This window comes from Elephantulus edwardii, unplaced genomic scaffold (assembly GCF_000299155.1).
Source record: "Elephantulus edwardii isolate Elephantulus edwardi_28Jun2011 unplaced genomic scaffold, EleEdw1.0 scaffold00001, whole genome shotgun sequence".
In the NCBI taxonomy this organism is placed as follows: domain Eukaryota; kingdom Metazoa; phylum Chordata; class Mammalia; order Macroscelidea; family Macroscelididae; genus Elephantulus; species Elephantulus edwardii.
Window position 1 is genome coordinate 41,237,109 of NW_006399751.1, and position 15,303 is coordinate 41,252,411.

Sequence of the window (15,303 nt, forward strand, 5' to 3'; positions counted from 1 at the left end):
GCCGCCGCCTCCGCCGCCCGCGCCTCCCGGGAAGCCGGGCAGCGGCTCCATCCAGGAGCGCACGTAGCGGCCGGACTCGGAGGCGGCGGCGGCTAGGGGCGGCGGGGGCACATACGGGTGGTACAGGCCGCTCATCGCCGCCGCCGCCGGGGTCTGGGCGGGCACCGCGGACCACGAGGCGGAGAACACGGCCGATTTGGGGGCAAAACTACAGGAGGCGAACTCGGCGGCAGCGGCGGCCGGGCTGTCGGCCACACCTGCGGGCCGGCCCTGCGCCCCCGGCCCCGGCGGGCCGAAGCGCGCGGCGAACACCTCGTCGCCCTCATGGCCTATGAGCGAGTCCACGTAGTAGTTGCTGAGGGCGCCACTCGAGGCCATTCCAAGGCGCCACGCGCTCCCACCCGAGGTCACACTAGCCGCCGCCGCGCCGCTCCCCGCCGGCGCCCGAGCCGCCGACTAGTTCGCAGGCTGCAGCCTCCACCATTGGTCGCGCGGCCCACGTGATCATATTTACCAATACCCGGAGTAAATCAGTCCGCTAAACTGGGGGCTGCTGTGATTTAAAAAAAAAAAAAAAATCATCATCAACATAAGCGCCACAATTAGAAACCGGCGGCCCGGGCCTGTGCGCCGGGCCCGGCTCGGCCCGCCTGGTGGCAGCCTGCACGACAGGCCTGCGGCGGCCGCGGGAGGCGCTGGGGACTATTTGTTCACCTCCTCCTGCGACCCTCACTCGGGGACCCCCGGTTCCAGACCCCCAGGTCCTGGGTTCTGTGTCCTGCTCCGTGCGCCCTGGGCGCGCAGAGCGCGCTTCCCAACCTCAGCCCCAGTCCGGAGCCACCGGGAGCGCAGGGCGGGCACGCCGGTCGGCCTGGCTTTGGGAGCAGCCCCCTGGCGCCCGAGGGGAGATCTTCTCCCCACGATTCAGCTCCCTCTCTGAGCCCCATCCCCCCCTGTGCATACACTCTTTCTCACAGCTTGTCGTGTTGTTTAAAACAGGTGGAAGACCTCTGTAATGATATTATGCCTTTCAATAAAAATTTTATGAGGTGTATTTGATTATAGATTAATGTGACTCTAATAAAACGGACGGATAGAGCAGCTCGGAGGCCCCCTCCCCCGCCACACTTACACACGCGCGCAGCCACATATCCTCGACGTGAGGCGGGCACACGCCGGGCCTGGAGGAGCGGGAGGCGTCCACCTCGCCAGGGCCTTCGGGATGCCCCGCGAGGGATGCCCCGCGAGGGTCGCCAAGCGCTGGGTCGGCACCACGCGGGCAGCGGCGGCCAGGCGCCCATCTCGTCGATGACCTGGGAGGCCCTGGAAGAGAACAGCCACAGAGCAGCGCCTAGGTGCCCGCCAGTCACAGGCCCTGCCTCAGTGAGGCAAGTGGGTGAGGGTCCCCAACAGGGTGGCCTCGCGCTGCCCACACTTAGGGCCTTCCCAGTGGATCCCAGGGGGTTCTGGAAAAATCCCGACGAATGACCTGTCCTGGGGCCGCTCAGAATTTTTCCTCCCCCTCTGGAGGTAAGACTGGGCAGCCTTGAATCTGAGGGAAATGCCCATTGTCACTCCCAAATCCATGGTACAAAGCCTCGGAAGCCCGGCTGGGCGCCGAGACAAAAGCGGCCAGGTCGCAGGCAGAGAACATCTTCCTTGCTCCACAAGTTGCCAGCGCACCCTCTGACCACCTCGAGCCCCGGAAAGGAAGGGGAAATGGCTACTTATGGCCTGATTGATGGTCTTTGCCCATGGCTTTTTGATTTTGTTCCAGAGAGGCTGCCTTTGCCTGTAAAGGGCAGGTTTTCCTCGGAGACATGGCCCCCTGTCAACAACAGCATGCCTCACACTGCTGAGAGAAAAAGCGAATTTAAAATCCTCTTTCCTCTACTCAAGGAAAGGTCCAGGGCAGATGGATTTCAGTGTTCCCAGACTGGCATCAATTCTGAGCCCCCCTCCCTCCAACTCCCATGAAAGACATGGCCCATGTAAAATTCAGGCAGGGTGGGAGTTTTCAGGAGGGAGTTAAAAACTTAAAGTAGATGTTGCATGCCCCAAGACTCTGGAAGCGGGCTCTGAGATGTAGGACACCAAATGGGCTGTTTGGGGCAACAGGAGGAGGAAAACGTAAAGGGCCTGCCTGTTCAGTGCAACTGCCTGAAGACTCTGAATGTGCAGGGGGACCCAGGGCAGCGAATTCTCTGTGAGCTATGCTCCCAAAGGCCGCTCCTCCCTTCTACCCCGTGGGCCTGGGTCGGTCTGCTCTCTAGGGATGGAATCCTGCAGGAGCCCTGGGAAAGCTGTCTCCCCAGCCCTGGAAGTGGTGGCAACATTGGACTTCAGGGGAAGTCATGTTCATTTGCACATTTTCTTCCAGTTGCCCTTCATTCTTCAGACAGTATTTTGTAAACAGGGTGAGGACTGACTGGGGAGAATCTTTCCTTCTTTAAAAAACAAAACAACAAAATTCAAGTAGATCACTAAAAGGTAATGGTCCAGTATAAAATCCTTCCACAGAAAGGCCAAGGCAAAGAGGGCTGTGGGAACTCACGCGTCCTCCGCATTGGTGTGGCCTGGCTCTCTGGTGCCTGGCGTGGGGTGGGAGCGAGGGGAAGGGGGGAGAATTGGATCCGCTGTGAGGCTAAGCTGCTGCTTGTCCTTCCTTCTGGAATAGAGGCCTGACTGCTTCCAGGTGGGCAAGACTGGCTTCCACCTGGCGCCTCGGACAATGGCATGCCAGCCAGCCATCTCCAAGACCCCACTGAAAGCATTAAAAACAACACAGCTAAAACGAAGGGAATGACACAATATGGGTTGCTTCCAGATGGGGGGCAAAGCAGCTGGGGTGTAGGCATACTTACCTGGCTGGAAAGAGGGGGAAGTGCACACCCTTTTAGAGTGCCGAGATGTGCCCAACTTTGAGGAGTGAGTGATCCAGGAGAGAGGCGCCTTTGCCACCAGCTATGGGAACAGGCCAGATGATCTCTCCCTCCTAGCACCCTAGGCCTCTGTGATTGTCCACCCCATCTCCCTTCTCCTGCTCTCTGTCACCCCCACCCACTGCCCCAAACAGGCAGCTGAACAGGAAGATCATCTCAAAAAGAATTAGGTGTTCACCTAAGATATTTCCATTGCAGAAAGCAGAGGGAGCGGACTCATTTCCAGAGTTTATTACATTATACATGCGACCAGAACATGCACAGAAAGGACAGTCGTTGTTGTACGTCTACCAAAGCACAAGATGCACCACAAGAGAAAGGCTACAGGGCATAAGTCATCAATACTCCATCTCACCAAAGACAATTGCTAAGTTCATTTGTGAAAAGATACATTGTAATGTGCTTTTTGAAGTCCCCCTCCCCCCAAAGCTTGTGGGTTGTCTTAATCTTTTTTAATATATATATATTTCTATGTAAATTTTAAAGTACTGGATGTATTCAAAACACCATGAGCTCATGGACTAGCCACACACACAGACCTTTTGTGTTAGAAAAAAAACCCCAAACAAACATGGAAAAAGTCACATTGCTGGATGGATGGATGGAAGGAAGGAAGGATGGATGGATGGATGGATGGATGGATGGATGGATGGATGGATGGATGAATGGATGGATGGATGATTGGATGGATGGATGGATGGATACCACTACAGTTCCAATAAGTTAAGACCAAATGAAAATGCGCAGTAATAGTTACCCTGCGTTATGATGAAAAATAATAAATTACACGTGCTAGGTATTTTTTTAATATATATAGTCATAGGGATTACAGGTCACTTGCAGCACGAACAGAATAACCCCAAAGTCACATTTTAGCAGGAAAAACAAAACAAAACAAAAAAACAAAGAGCAATGAAGATTTTGTTTCCGCCTTCCCAGTCTTCCAGGCCTCGGCCCCGGAACTCGGTGCTCCCTCTCCGGATCCTGGCCTCCGCCTGGCCTCGGACCTAAGAGAAGGTGAGGTTGGCGGTCAGTTCTCGGATCCGGTTCTCTCGGCTCATCTTCTTAAGTTTCATTCGGCGGTTTTGAAACCAAATCTTGACCTGCCTGTCGGTGAGGTTAACGCTCTTACTGATCTCTAGGCGGCGCTCGCGGGTGAGGTACATATTGAACAAGAACTCTTTCTCTAATTCCAGCGTTTGGTGCTTAGTGTAAGGGCACCTCTTCTTTCTGCCACTCTTTGCAGTGAGCCAATTGCTGGTTGGAGTATCAGACTTGATTTCCTCTAACAAAATTAAAAGGAAGAGAAGAAAAAAAATCAAGTTTGGTCTTTCCCCCCCCCCCTTTCTTCTTTCTCTCTGTTAAAATGTACCCTTGGCCATGACCCATGGTGGCCAGGCCGCTTTGGGAAATGCTGGTATTAGACATTACTCACATTAGGTGGGCCTGGAAGGGATTTTTAATTGATGTCAAAGTGAAGCTAAATAAAAAGTAAATGCTCAAAATGACACAAAGGCAGGACGCTCACCTTCAAGTTTCTCACATTCAACTAACGGACTTGCACAAAACCTCCGGACAGCACTGAACTTCCCAGGATCTCTGAACAACATTCTCACTGGTCAGCTCATAGGAGGGCAGAGGGAACAGAGCCACAGCCCGGGCCAACCTGCTGATCCCACTGTGACCCCAAGTCCCCCTGGCCACCACTTTCTTCCTCTTCTCTCCAGGGCAGGTAGGAACACTCTACTGGCTTTCTAGGCCCATACTGCTTCAAAAGGTAACTGAGTCCTCATGCTCTCTTACCCCCTCACAAAAACATCCCCCCCCCGAAATGGAGCAGCTTGCTGTGGCCCACCTCCAGGCACCAGGGCAAAGCTGCGGGCAGGAGTCCTCACAGAGGCCAGGCTTTGCACTTGGTCCCGCAGCCCAGCCCTAAGGTTGACCCTGTGGATGGGCAATGCGGTTGGTTCCGATTTCCCCTCCGCCTGTGCCCCCTTCTCGGATGGATTGCGAAGCCTCCCCGCACTGCCCCCAGACAAAGCCAAGGTTACCCAGACCGGGGAGCCCCGCAGCCCGGCCGAAGTCCTGACCTGCCCCGCGGGCTCGTGCCCCTCGCCACCCCAATGCCCCGCACCAAGCTCGCAGGACGCGGGGTGCGTACATTTGAACACAAACAAGGAGCCCTGGACCGCCGTAAAATCATCACTGGGTGCAAGGCAAAGCAGGGGATGCACATCTGAGCGGGAGAAAGGAGGCTCCGGGGCTGTGTTTACGAGAGCCGCAGGTCTCCTTGGCGCTCTTTTGTTGCGTTTCTGGTCTAGCTCAGGAAAATACATCAAATCCGCGGCCAGCGCGCTTCCTCTGTCCCGGCGCCATCAGCGCGGGGCCATGGCCGGCGGGGAGGGCCCTAGGCAACGGGGAGAAGCGGGGACCATCTCCGGGAGGGGGATCCCCTTTCTAAAAGCCAAAGGAGCAGCACCTGCCTAGTCGGGGCGCCCCGCCTGGGTGCCTGGGCTTGACGCAGGGCGCCCGGGCGCTCCCTCTCCGCCGGTTCCCAGGCTGCTCGCCCCGCTGGGGTGGCAACACCGCTTATACCGACCTTTGCTTTCCTTCTCCTGCACTTCGGGGCTGGACACGGAGACCTCGGCCAGGCAGCTCCTCTCCTCGGGCAGGCCGCCCTTGGCCTCAGGACTCTCCACCTGGGAGCCTTTCGCGGGCTCCTGGCCGCTCGAGGGCTCGTTCATCTTCTTCTCCATCTGCAGCTGGGCGGCCGAGAGCTGCGGCTTGGCCGCGCCGCGAGGGTTGAGCTGGAGCATGACAGTGGAGCTGCCTTCGGGGCTGTTATTGTACTCTTGGGCTTTCCCGGTGGCGTAGGTCTGACTCAGTCTAAAATATCCAGGGACAGGAACCTCGGGGTTCTCAACGGGACAGGACTCGGGGACCAGCCTCTGGTACGAAGGGACCTCGGCAGGAAGGAGTTTGTTGCGCTTATCGGAATACATGCAGCAATTGGATTCTTCCTTAATGTTGGTGGTGAAGGAGCAGGTGGGGACTTGCTGTGTAACAGGTTGCTCTATTCGACAAGATCTGTTCGGGTCTGTCCAACTGTCTACTTGAGGTATATAAGGATGCACGTTCATACCCATATTTTGGTGGTTCACTTCTCTTTTGGCCAGAGATGGGAGCAGTCCACAGGTTTGCATTCCATAGGTCCCCATGTCTGTGCTAGGTGGTGGCATGTACATGCTGGCGCTGCTCGAATAAAAACTGTCACTCCTGCAGGCACTGATCAAGGAATCTACTAAAAAAGTATTAGCAGCAGGAGAGCTGTTGGGAAAGGACATTTTGGGGAGGAATTTGAAGAAGAGAGATTGTGTCCTTTGTAGGCTGACATCTCTAGGAAAACATTCCCCGTGTAATTGTGGAAGCCTCTGCCGACCACATGACAACCAAGCCAATGAGATTTGAAAATGGCCTTGAGCCGCAGCCTCCTCGCGGGTCACGTGCTCCCGAGCCCGGCCGGCCGGCCGCGTAATCACGGACAACAGCGACATCTACTACGCGCCCGCGATAGTGCGCACAGGAAACCGCCGGCCCGCGCTCTCCGCTGCCCGCCCGCCTCCCCGGGGCTGCCCTGGCCCGGCCGCCCCACTCGCGTCCTCCGCCCCAATCTCCTAGCCCGGCCGGCGGGAGAGAAGGCTCCGGCTGAGCGGCCGGAGAGGACGCGCGCGCTGGGAGGGAAGCCCGGGCGCCATGGCGCCAGCACACTGAAGCAAAGCACTCCCCGCACACCCCCAGGCACAGAGCGCCCGAGAGGGCCGGGGCCAGGGTGGAAGGGTGGGGGCGAAGGCTGGTCCTTGTAGGCCCTGGCAGTCGGGGAAGGTGAGTCCAATTCCTGGGGGGCCCTGACACATCCCACCCCAGGGATCCAAAAGAGAGAACCCCTGCGCAAAGACGCGGCCAAAGTGTCCAAGGAGAAGGGAGGGGAAAGGCCGGGAGCGCCGGCAGGCCACGAAGCCAGCCAGGCAGCAGCCCTGAGGACCTGCCCTGCGCTGCCTTCTCCCTCTGCCCGCTCGGGCTCCCGGCGCCCCCGCGGGCTCCCCAACCCTGGGCTTTCCGAGCAACCACACCCGGATCTCGGTGGGCGAGCCACCTAGAGCCTTCAGTGAGGGGACAATCCTTCGCTAGCACTTCGCCATCCGCGAAAGCGTCCCTCGGACGCCCAGCGGGCAACGAAACCCAGGTTTCCCCTCACACCCTGCAAACTGTGAGCAGGAAAGAAGGAAGAGAGACAGACAAGACACGTTAAAGGCGAGGGGGAATGTCGCCCTCGGACTGCAGAAGTTTTAGGAAACTGGGTAGGGCAGGAGGGAGAGACAAGCAAAGGTGTCATTTTGGTTCTTCTGCAAAGAAAAATAGGTTTTCCTTTTATGGATTTTGTAAAAGCATTGGTTTCTGACAAGTGAAAGGTACAAAAGGTTGTGGAATTTATTAATACATATTAAGAAGAATCAGGGCGATCAATAAAATTCTCATCTACATTCTTGGGCTACTTGGTAATTTTCTTGCTTCTGAAGGTTTTTAAAGAGTTATACCCGCTGTTGCCACACACGGGAAGATATTTTATTAACAAATCAATCGAGACTTTGTAAAGGATAAGATTAATAGTTAAGATTTAGCATAATGGTGTTCGCTTTATGAATTATTGAAAATTATACTATTGATTTTTTCCCCTTCACTACCAACCAAGAAGGTCAATTTTTGTTTTAACACAAATCGTCAAATATTAAAAGCGATAGTTTTGTCAGAAGTAGAGTTTTATAGTTCTGGACAATTCCTAAAATTATTTGACAAGGTTTGGCTTAGTTAAGAGAGGAAGGGGGAGGGAAAGGAGGTAGAAGGGTCTTAGCTCCCTGCTTGCTTTGGCGAGGGAGAGTTCTATAAAGAGGATTTGGTCTGGGGCTGTGGTCGAGCTCATTAAAGAACCACCACCACCGTGGAAACTAAGAGTTTTATGAGAAACTTCTCCAACAACTTCCTCCCTCTTCTCTGGCTGCAGGGGAATGAGAAGGCCTGCGGAAGCCGCGGCCTCGGGGCATCAGCGGGGCGCTTTAACCTTGATTTCCAAAGCCTGGCCCGGATGAAGGGGCCTTTCCGGGCCCTGGAGTCATCCTCTGGGGTCCCAGGTTCCCTTTGTGGTGGACAAGAAGGGACATGGCCCTAGAAACTCAGGCAATGAACCCGCTCTTGGTCTCGGCAGGGCATCCACGTTCTTTCCTCCCAATCGCCTGCTCATGGACTGGCCTTGGATTTCAGGCCCAAAGGCTGAACTTGTGGACAAGGGGGGGAAGTCAGCCTCAGCAGAACAGATCTTTAGCTCATTAAAGCACTTTAGCATTCTTGGGGGGATGGAACAGCTCTGGCCGCCCTTCACACACAAAAAAACCTTTTCCAACAAATTCTTTGCCTCTCCCCCTCCCCACAAGGAATCTCCCCTGACCTGTTGGAAGCAGGCCCTGGACCTTATATTCGGCCTTGGGACAGCGCTGCTCTCCCTGTCCCCTCGCTGTGCCCTCACCCAAACAATAACCCCTTTTAAAAACTCCGCGGTGGCAATGAGACGGACCTTTTAAACCTTTATGCAGCTGTTCAAATACAACATCATTGTCAGGTTAAAAGCCTGGCGCCTCTAACTGCTTGGGGATGCCGGGGAAGCCTGAGGTTTAAACATTACCTTTCTACTAGGGCGGCTGCTTTTTAGCTGTTGTTGGAATGGAAGGAGACAGGAAATAAAACCCAACAGCAACAGCTTTTTACTCTGATCTGCTAGGGTCCTCCCCAAAGCTAAGAGCTGCTGACCAGCACCCCAAAACCACTTTCTTGCAGCGCGGAGATGGTGATCCGGAGCCCAAGCTAAGCATGCCCAGGGCGACCAGCATGCCAGCAGCACAAGCTCTCGGCAGGCGCCCGCACTCAGCCGGGTGCGTCTCCCGCTGTCTCCCCTCTACCTCTCCACCAGGCCAGCTGTTGCAGCAGGCATACCCCACTCTCCCTATTCCACTCGAGGCCAGGTTGTTCAGTCTAATCAGGAATTTTATGCCCATCAAATGCCCTTTCATAATCTTTATTTATACGTGAAAAAAGAAAAAACAAACTATCCAGGTTAAAAACAGCCAAGCCCTTCTGAGCGGAGGGGTCTGCAGTGAGCCAGGGCCAGCAGGATCTGCCTTCCAAATCTGGGGGGCTTTCTGCATTAATTCTGGGTGGCCTTCCAATCCAAAGTCATATCCATGTTGGATTTGGTTTTAAACAGGTCTTCTCCACCCTTTATGTGCATTCGATATAATTTCAAATCTATTTTCACACAAGTCATCATTTCAAATTTTTCGAAATGTCTGTCTTCAGACTTGTCTTTTTGAGGCTGGAGCCTGCCAATTTTCAAAAGTGATTTTTTAAAAAATAATAAAAATCCACCACAATAGAAGTAGTGCAAGAAAATTATCTGACCTGGGAAGAACAGAAAGTCTCTTTAAGATCTTTAGGCTGTGAAGAAACAAATAGGATAAAAAGGCAGCACCGTTCAAGGATAGCTTTATTTTCCTTATGAGTATTTAGTGTAGCTGCCCCATCGATCATCTTTCGATGAGCTGGGGCAGTTACCATCAATAATAAATCAATATTGCTCCATAAAAGAAAAGAACACTCATATCTGTACCACGACACCATTCTTTCTGGCACAGTACTTTCCATCGGAAAATGAAAAGGGCCACTTTAGACAGAACTTAGCATTCATTTGTAGTCAAAGGAAGACTTCAGTTCCCCACCTTTCTGTCTTCTGGAAGAAGAGTGGTGGTCCTGGGTCTAAACAGATTCTAAGATCACCCCCCGAATTAGGACCCTGAATGGTCTGGGAGCAGGGCCACTCTTGGGGACTTGCTGGTGATTGGGGACAAATTTAAAGCTGCAGGCCACACTTTGGGGTTCTAAAGTGTGCTTGCCAACCTGGGTGATAAGAAACCAAGGCGGCAAAGGAGGAGGCTGGCAAAGCTGCCAATGCAAGGAAGGGTCTGCGGTGCATGCCACAGGGTGCGCTGCCGACGTCTCTCCCCGTTACAGACACAAAAGCCTCCGACTTTGCGCATTTCCCCTCCACATCGGGGTCTGAGACCTTGGGGTCTCAGGATCCACGGCCACCCTCTGAGGGCTCCACGCGCTCAGGAGGGGACAGGTTCGCAGTCCCCAGGGGTCCTGATGCGACATTCTGGGCCTTCTCAGGCCCATTCTGGGCGCTGTCCGGAGGAAAGGAGTCGCAGGCCCGCTGAGCAGCCGCCGGCCGCCAAGGCCAAGGAGCCGGGCCCCGCCAGATGCGCCTCGGCTGGGGCTGCCCAGAGAGGGGACACAACGATATTTGGGGAGGAGGGGTTCTTAGCCCTCCCAGACAGAATCGCTTCACAATAGCAAAGCCGGACTCCGTGACTGACAGACAGAAGTGGGGGACCTCCGCGGGGGACACCCACGTCCCTCCCCAGCGATTCACCGAGGCCTCCGGGTGCCCTGGCCCCCTCAGAAGCCCGAGCCCGCTCGTGAGTGGACCGCAGGGTCCGGGGCTTTTGGCCCAGGGACTACAGGGTGGAGGACAGGGACAGCCGAGTCCCCAGGCCGGCGAAAATCCCCGGGCGCTGCGTGCGCCGTCACAATAAACTTCAGGAGGGACAAGGGACAGCCACGCTCCTCTAGACCGGGCGGAGACGCAGCTTTCCCCAGTGCCAGCGGCCTTCCAGGGAGCACGCGGCAAGACAAGCTCCGGGCTTCCGATGGCCAACATCAACATCAACCTTGGCGCCCCACGGCCGCGGACAGTCTGGAAGAGTGAGCCAGCTTTAGTTAAACGCAAAGCCAACCCAGATTGTTTCGAATGTGTCCCCAGTTGGGCAGAGCCTCGGATGGAAAGGCCTCCCGGCCAGTCTGCCACTTCGCGCCGCCGCCTCAGCCAGCCGGCCGTGGTGGTGACCGAACCTCCGACCCTGCCCGCGCCACACGGCCACGATCGCCCCGCGCGCTCAGCCTTGCGCAGGGCCCCCGCCCCGGGAACGAAGCGCGCTGCCCGACGCATCGCATCTCGTTTTCCCTGAAATCACCCTCAGCCTGGACGCCAGCGGCCTCATCTTCCTTAAACAAAAGCCTTTTAATGGTCGCGGGGGCCGGCGATCGCGCAGGGAGGACGCAAGCGGCTTTGGGGGGGGGGGACACATCGCAGCCTCATCTCTCTCCAAACTCAAAGCAACGAGCAAACAGATTTTCCTTTCATTTCATTAACTCCTAGTAGCCATCCTCGATTTCAAAATGCATGTATTTATCTTTTTAAAAGACCTCTTTCACATCCACCAGGTTATACCAAGGTGGGGAGTTTTATTGGATTTTGTGGGGTGTTAAAGAGACAACGATTAGACGATCGCCTTTCCCAGGAATCTGGGTTATTCTCTGTTCTTTGTCTTTGAACAACTCCTCACATCTCTTGGCTGCTTCGAACAAACAAAAAGCAAGCAAACACCTTAGCGGCCGCCTATTTCTAACCAGCTGAGATCGCCTATTAAAATTCAGTCTTGGAAAGACAAGGTACAGCTGCCTCTTGGCCAAACGCAGCTTCTGGAACCTGAGTGCGCCCCCGTGTGGCTCTCCAAGGCCCCGCCAACGGGAAATGATGGCTCAGGGCTCCAGCTCGCCTGCAGTGGAGGACACACAAGCTTGCTACGTTTAGATGCAGTTGGGGGGAGGGGGGGGGAAGATAGATGGGGAGAAAAAGAAATAAACCAGTTTTAAGATCCTGGAACGATCATACTACAAGGGCACTGACATTTTAACGGAGGCCCAGAATTCTAAACAAAGGAATTCCCTTGCGAACAAATGGAATTATTCAATTGTGGGCTTCCCCCCCTATTTCTTCTACCAAAGGTTCAGAGATGATTTTTATATATAAGTACATATAGTTTAACATATGCATTAAATATAGATATAGTTTTCTTTTGTTCCACATCATAGAAAGTGCAATAATTTATTTGACAGGGTGACAAATTGCTCTCAAATATAAGGAAGGTTTAAGTCTGAACAGAACTCCCTCCTTCCAATGTCTGCTTAAAAACCTGTAGTCCTTCATTAAAGTGAAGGGAATAATTATCTAAGAGCCCTCTCTCCCCGCAAAAGACACTGGCAGCATTGGTTAAGTGTATTGAAAAGATTGCTGGAAAGTATTATCACCTAGCTGGCAAGTTTGGGGTTTTTTTTGAGGTTGTTTTTTTTTATTTTATTTATAAAAGCAAATTACTATTGAATTATACAAATGTTTAAAGGGAAATGAAGGTTATTGATCCTGAAGCTAGAAATTTGCTTAGATTTATGGCGAGCCTCAATATGATTCTGTGTGGTCATAAACGTGTGTGGGGGTCTGGATGTGTGTGAGAGTGGGTGGCAGCTGAAAATCACAGAAGAACTTTAAGGCGCCTAATTATTCAGAAAGGTTAAAGGTGATGACCTTGACATTTTGGAAGTTCAAAGGCATACACTTATGCACTTATGTTTTTCCTTCTGAAAATAAAATTAAAAATAAAAGGACTTAGCAATTTCAAAAGCTTTCCACTTGGAAATGCATGCCTCTCTAGAAGATGCCTGAGGTTCTGTGTATCTTAAGGATTTTTTTTTTTTTTACTTTGAGTTAGAGAATTTAAGAGTCATAAGACCCACTCTCCTCTTTTCAGAGAAAGAAAAGCTTTTCTCACTTCTCGGGTTTATGGCACATTGCGGAAATCTCTTTTGGGCCCACCAGAAGGTGTATAATATAACCCAATTAAGCTGTTTAGAACTTTAGCTTTTATGGTGTTGTCTAGACAGTTCAAGGTTTTGTAAACAGCCTGGCCTGGCCCTGCAACACAAAGTGTGCCACAGCCCTTGCCACATTCTTTAACTTGAAGTGATACAAGCAGTAAGAATCAGGGTCTGCAGCCTCTGGCCTATCCTAGTGAGGGGACTTCCCTCCCCTGCTCCAGGCCCAAATGACACCAGCAAAGATCCAGCCCTCTTCCTTTACTTCCTTTTAACAAATTATTATTTGAAGATGCAAGGCTCTCTTTTGTTAATCTCATATTTTAAGTGACCTCAACTTCATGGTGGCCTCTAAAAGAATTTGGATTTTTCTAACTGGTTTGGAAATTTGTTCCTTGTTTTTTTCAGAAATTGCAAGTTCATTAGGCTGGGGAAGAAATCTCTCCATGGTCCCCCAGTCTCTCCAGGCTCAGTCCCTGGGAAAGTAAGCACTAGCATGGCTGAGCACAGCATCCACTGGAAATTCATAGCTAAAATTATTTTAAAAATCAGTGTAGTCTCGTGGGGCAAAAATCCTAGCCTTTATTCTAGTGAGATTAAAAGATATTTATCATCCGGAGAGGGAGAACTCTGGCCACTAGGAAATCGTAATCGGGCACTAAACTTCTTCAAAGAGGAAAATTCATACAGTGCATTCAAGCTGTGACCTCCATTTTACTAGAAACCATTTATTCACAGAAAAGACAGTGGCTTATGCTTTGATATGACAGGCCAAAGGTACATTTCCCAGAGTTTAAATAATCTGTATTCATCGAAGGAGAAGGAAGGGGGTTTCTAAATTCAGAACAAAACCACCAGCGCCTTCTAGCCCCTCAGCCTAATTCCCTACAGAGCCCACCGCGTCCCCACGAGGACTGTGTGTGTGTGTGTGTGTGTGTGTGTGTGTGTGACAACAGCACATTGGCGGTAAAATTGTAAAGGGACGTTTGCATTTACCATTTTCCCCTTATTAGGATCCTCTTGGCCAAGTCCCCGGCCTCGTCCGCAGGCTGCACTGGTCGCTGGGAGGTCCTGAGTTGACCATGGGAAGGAGTCGGAATCGTGGAGTTCCACAGAGAAGAGGCGTCATTAAACCCAAGGACATTGGGCCTGCGGAGGGCAGGCTGGTGGGGAGGAGGGTGGGAGAGCAGGGGCCGGGCGGGAGGGGGGCGCTTCCTGGAGCTCTCAAAATAAGGGGTTTCCAGTGAAATACTGCAGACGGTCTCTGTTCAGTTTCTTTTCTTTCATCCTGCGATTCTGGAACCAGATTTTGACTTGCCGGTCAGTAAGGTTGAGCATCCGAGAGAGTTGAAGTCTTTTCTCTTTGTTTATGTACACGTTAAAGAAAAACTCGCGTTCCAGTTCGCGGATCTGGTACTTAGTGTAGGGACAGCGCTTTTTCCGGGACCGCTGGGGGGCCACTGCAAGGAAAAGAGACCGGAAGGGTAAGAGAGGACGCTCTCTGGTTACCCCTAACCGCCCGCCAGCCCAGGCCACCGCGAGAGGGCCAAGACCTGGCCCGTTGGGGACGTCCCCTACTGCCACTGGAAGGCCCAGCCTGCGTCGTGGGGGATGATATATGGGCGGGCAGAGTAGAGTGTACGGGTGTGGATGTGTATTCACGCCCGGGGACACACACACACACACACACACACACACACAGAGACATGCACACAGACCCTGTCACCCGGGTAGGGACGCAGAGGGAGTTGCAACCCAGAGGGACCGAGCCGCGAGCTCTACTTCAGCGACGCGAGTCTGCCAGCAGCTTGGATAAAGTCCAGTTCAGGGATCAAACTTCCCCCTCCCCTCCCTTAAAAGCGGGAGACTCCAGGGTCCCCATCACAAACTGTCCCTTGACCTCCCCCTTCTCCCTTCGGCACCCGGGCAAGAGAAGGCAGACCTGGTCTCTAGCGGTCCCCCTCGCCCCAAAGACTGGGCCAAAGCTCTCTGCTGCGATTAATGTCCTCCTCCAAGTCTACCTTAAGCCCACCTAAATTGGTTTCCTATCGTAAACACGCTTTACAACGGCCCGGGAAATCTTATAGGATGTATAAACCCCCTCAAACGCTTATAAAGTGGCACATAAAACGGAGCAAGCCAAGAGAGGCCCCCCGCCCCCCCACGCGCGCCCGGGCCCCCAGCCCGCCTCCGCCGCCTACCTGCGCCCCCGCTCTCCCCCGGGGGGCCCTCACCGTCGCCGCCCTCCGCCGCCCCCTTGGGCTCCGGACCGGGGGTCGTCTTGGCGCAGGGGCTGCTCCTGCCGCCGCCGCTCCCCGCCTTAGGGTCGCCCTTGTCAGCAGCGCCCTCGGGCTGCGGCGGCGCGGGCGGCGGCGGGGGCTGCGGGCCGGCGAACGGGGGTCCCGGCGCCGCCTCGTAGAACTGGTCGAAGCCCTGCGGCAGGATGCCGTTGCGGCCCACCGCGCTGTAGAAGTTGGAGGCGGCGCCCGAGGGGCCGTGCGGAGGCCCCGGCGCAGCGCACACGGGCTCAGGCGCTTTGAACAGC

General features: G+C 53.8%; 3 protein-coding genes across 3 annotated transcripts in view; all 3 read right to left on the reverse strand.

Moving 5' to 3' along the window:
- HOXD9 (homeobox D9) overlaps window positions 1-396 on the reverse strand; it is a 1,395-nt gene extending 999 nt beyond the window's left edge. Inside the window, exon 1 of the mRNA XM_006878959.1 lies at window positions 1-396. Coding sequence (XP_006879021.1) covers window positions 1-378 — 378 coding nt within the window. The 5' untranslated portion in view covers window positions 379-396.
- A 3,495-nt stretch (window positions 397-3,891) lies between these two features.
- HOXD10 (homeobox D10) lies at window positions 3,892-6,330 on the reverse strand. Its single transcript, XM_006878808.1, has 2 exons — window positions 5,542-6,330; window positions 3,892-4,227 (listed from the first exon to the last, which is right to left on the reverse strand). The coding sequence occupies exons 1-2, from the start codon at window positions 6,284-6,286 to the stop codon at window positions 3,950-3,952; spliced, it is 1,023 nt and encodes a 340-aa protein (XP_006878870.1). The 5' UTR covers window positions 6,287-6,330; the 3' UTR covers window positions 3,892-3,949.
- Window positions 6,331-13,982: 7,652 nt separating this feature from the next.
- The window catches only part of HOXD11 (homeobox D11), a 1,770-nt gene continuing 449 nt past the window's right edge, over window positions 13,983-15,303 (reverse strand). The window contains exons 2-3 of the mRNA XM_006878960.1: window positions 14,960-15,300; window positions 13,983-14,218 (exon numbers count right to left, since the gene is read on the reverse strand). Coding sequence (XP_006879022.1) covers window positions 13,983-14,218; window positions 14,960-15,300 — 577 coding nt within the window. The remainder of the gene's footprint in view (window positions 14,219-14,959; window positions 15,301-15,303) is intronic.

Coding starts and splice junctions, on each gene's coding strand:
- HOXD10 (XM_006878808.1), bottom strand. CDS start 6,286: ATGTCCTTTCCCAACAGCTCTCCTGCTGCTAATACTTTTTTAGTAGAT. Junction 4,228..5,541: donor GCAGGAGAAGGAAAGCAAAG/GTCGGTATAAGC, acceptor TAATTTTGTTAG/AGGAAATCAAGTCTGATACT.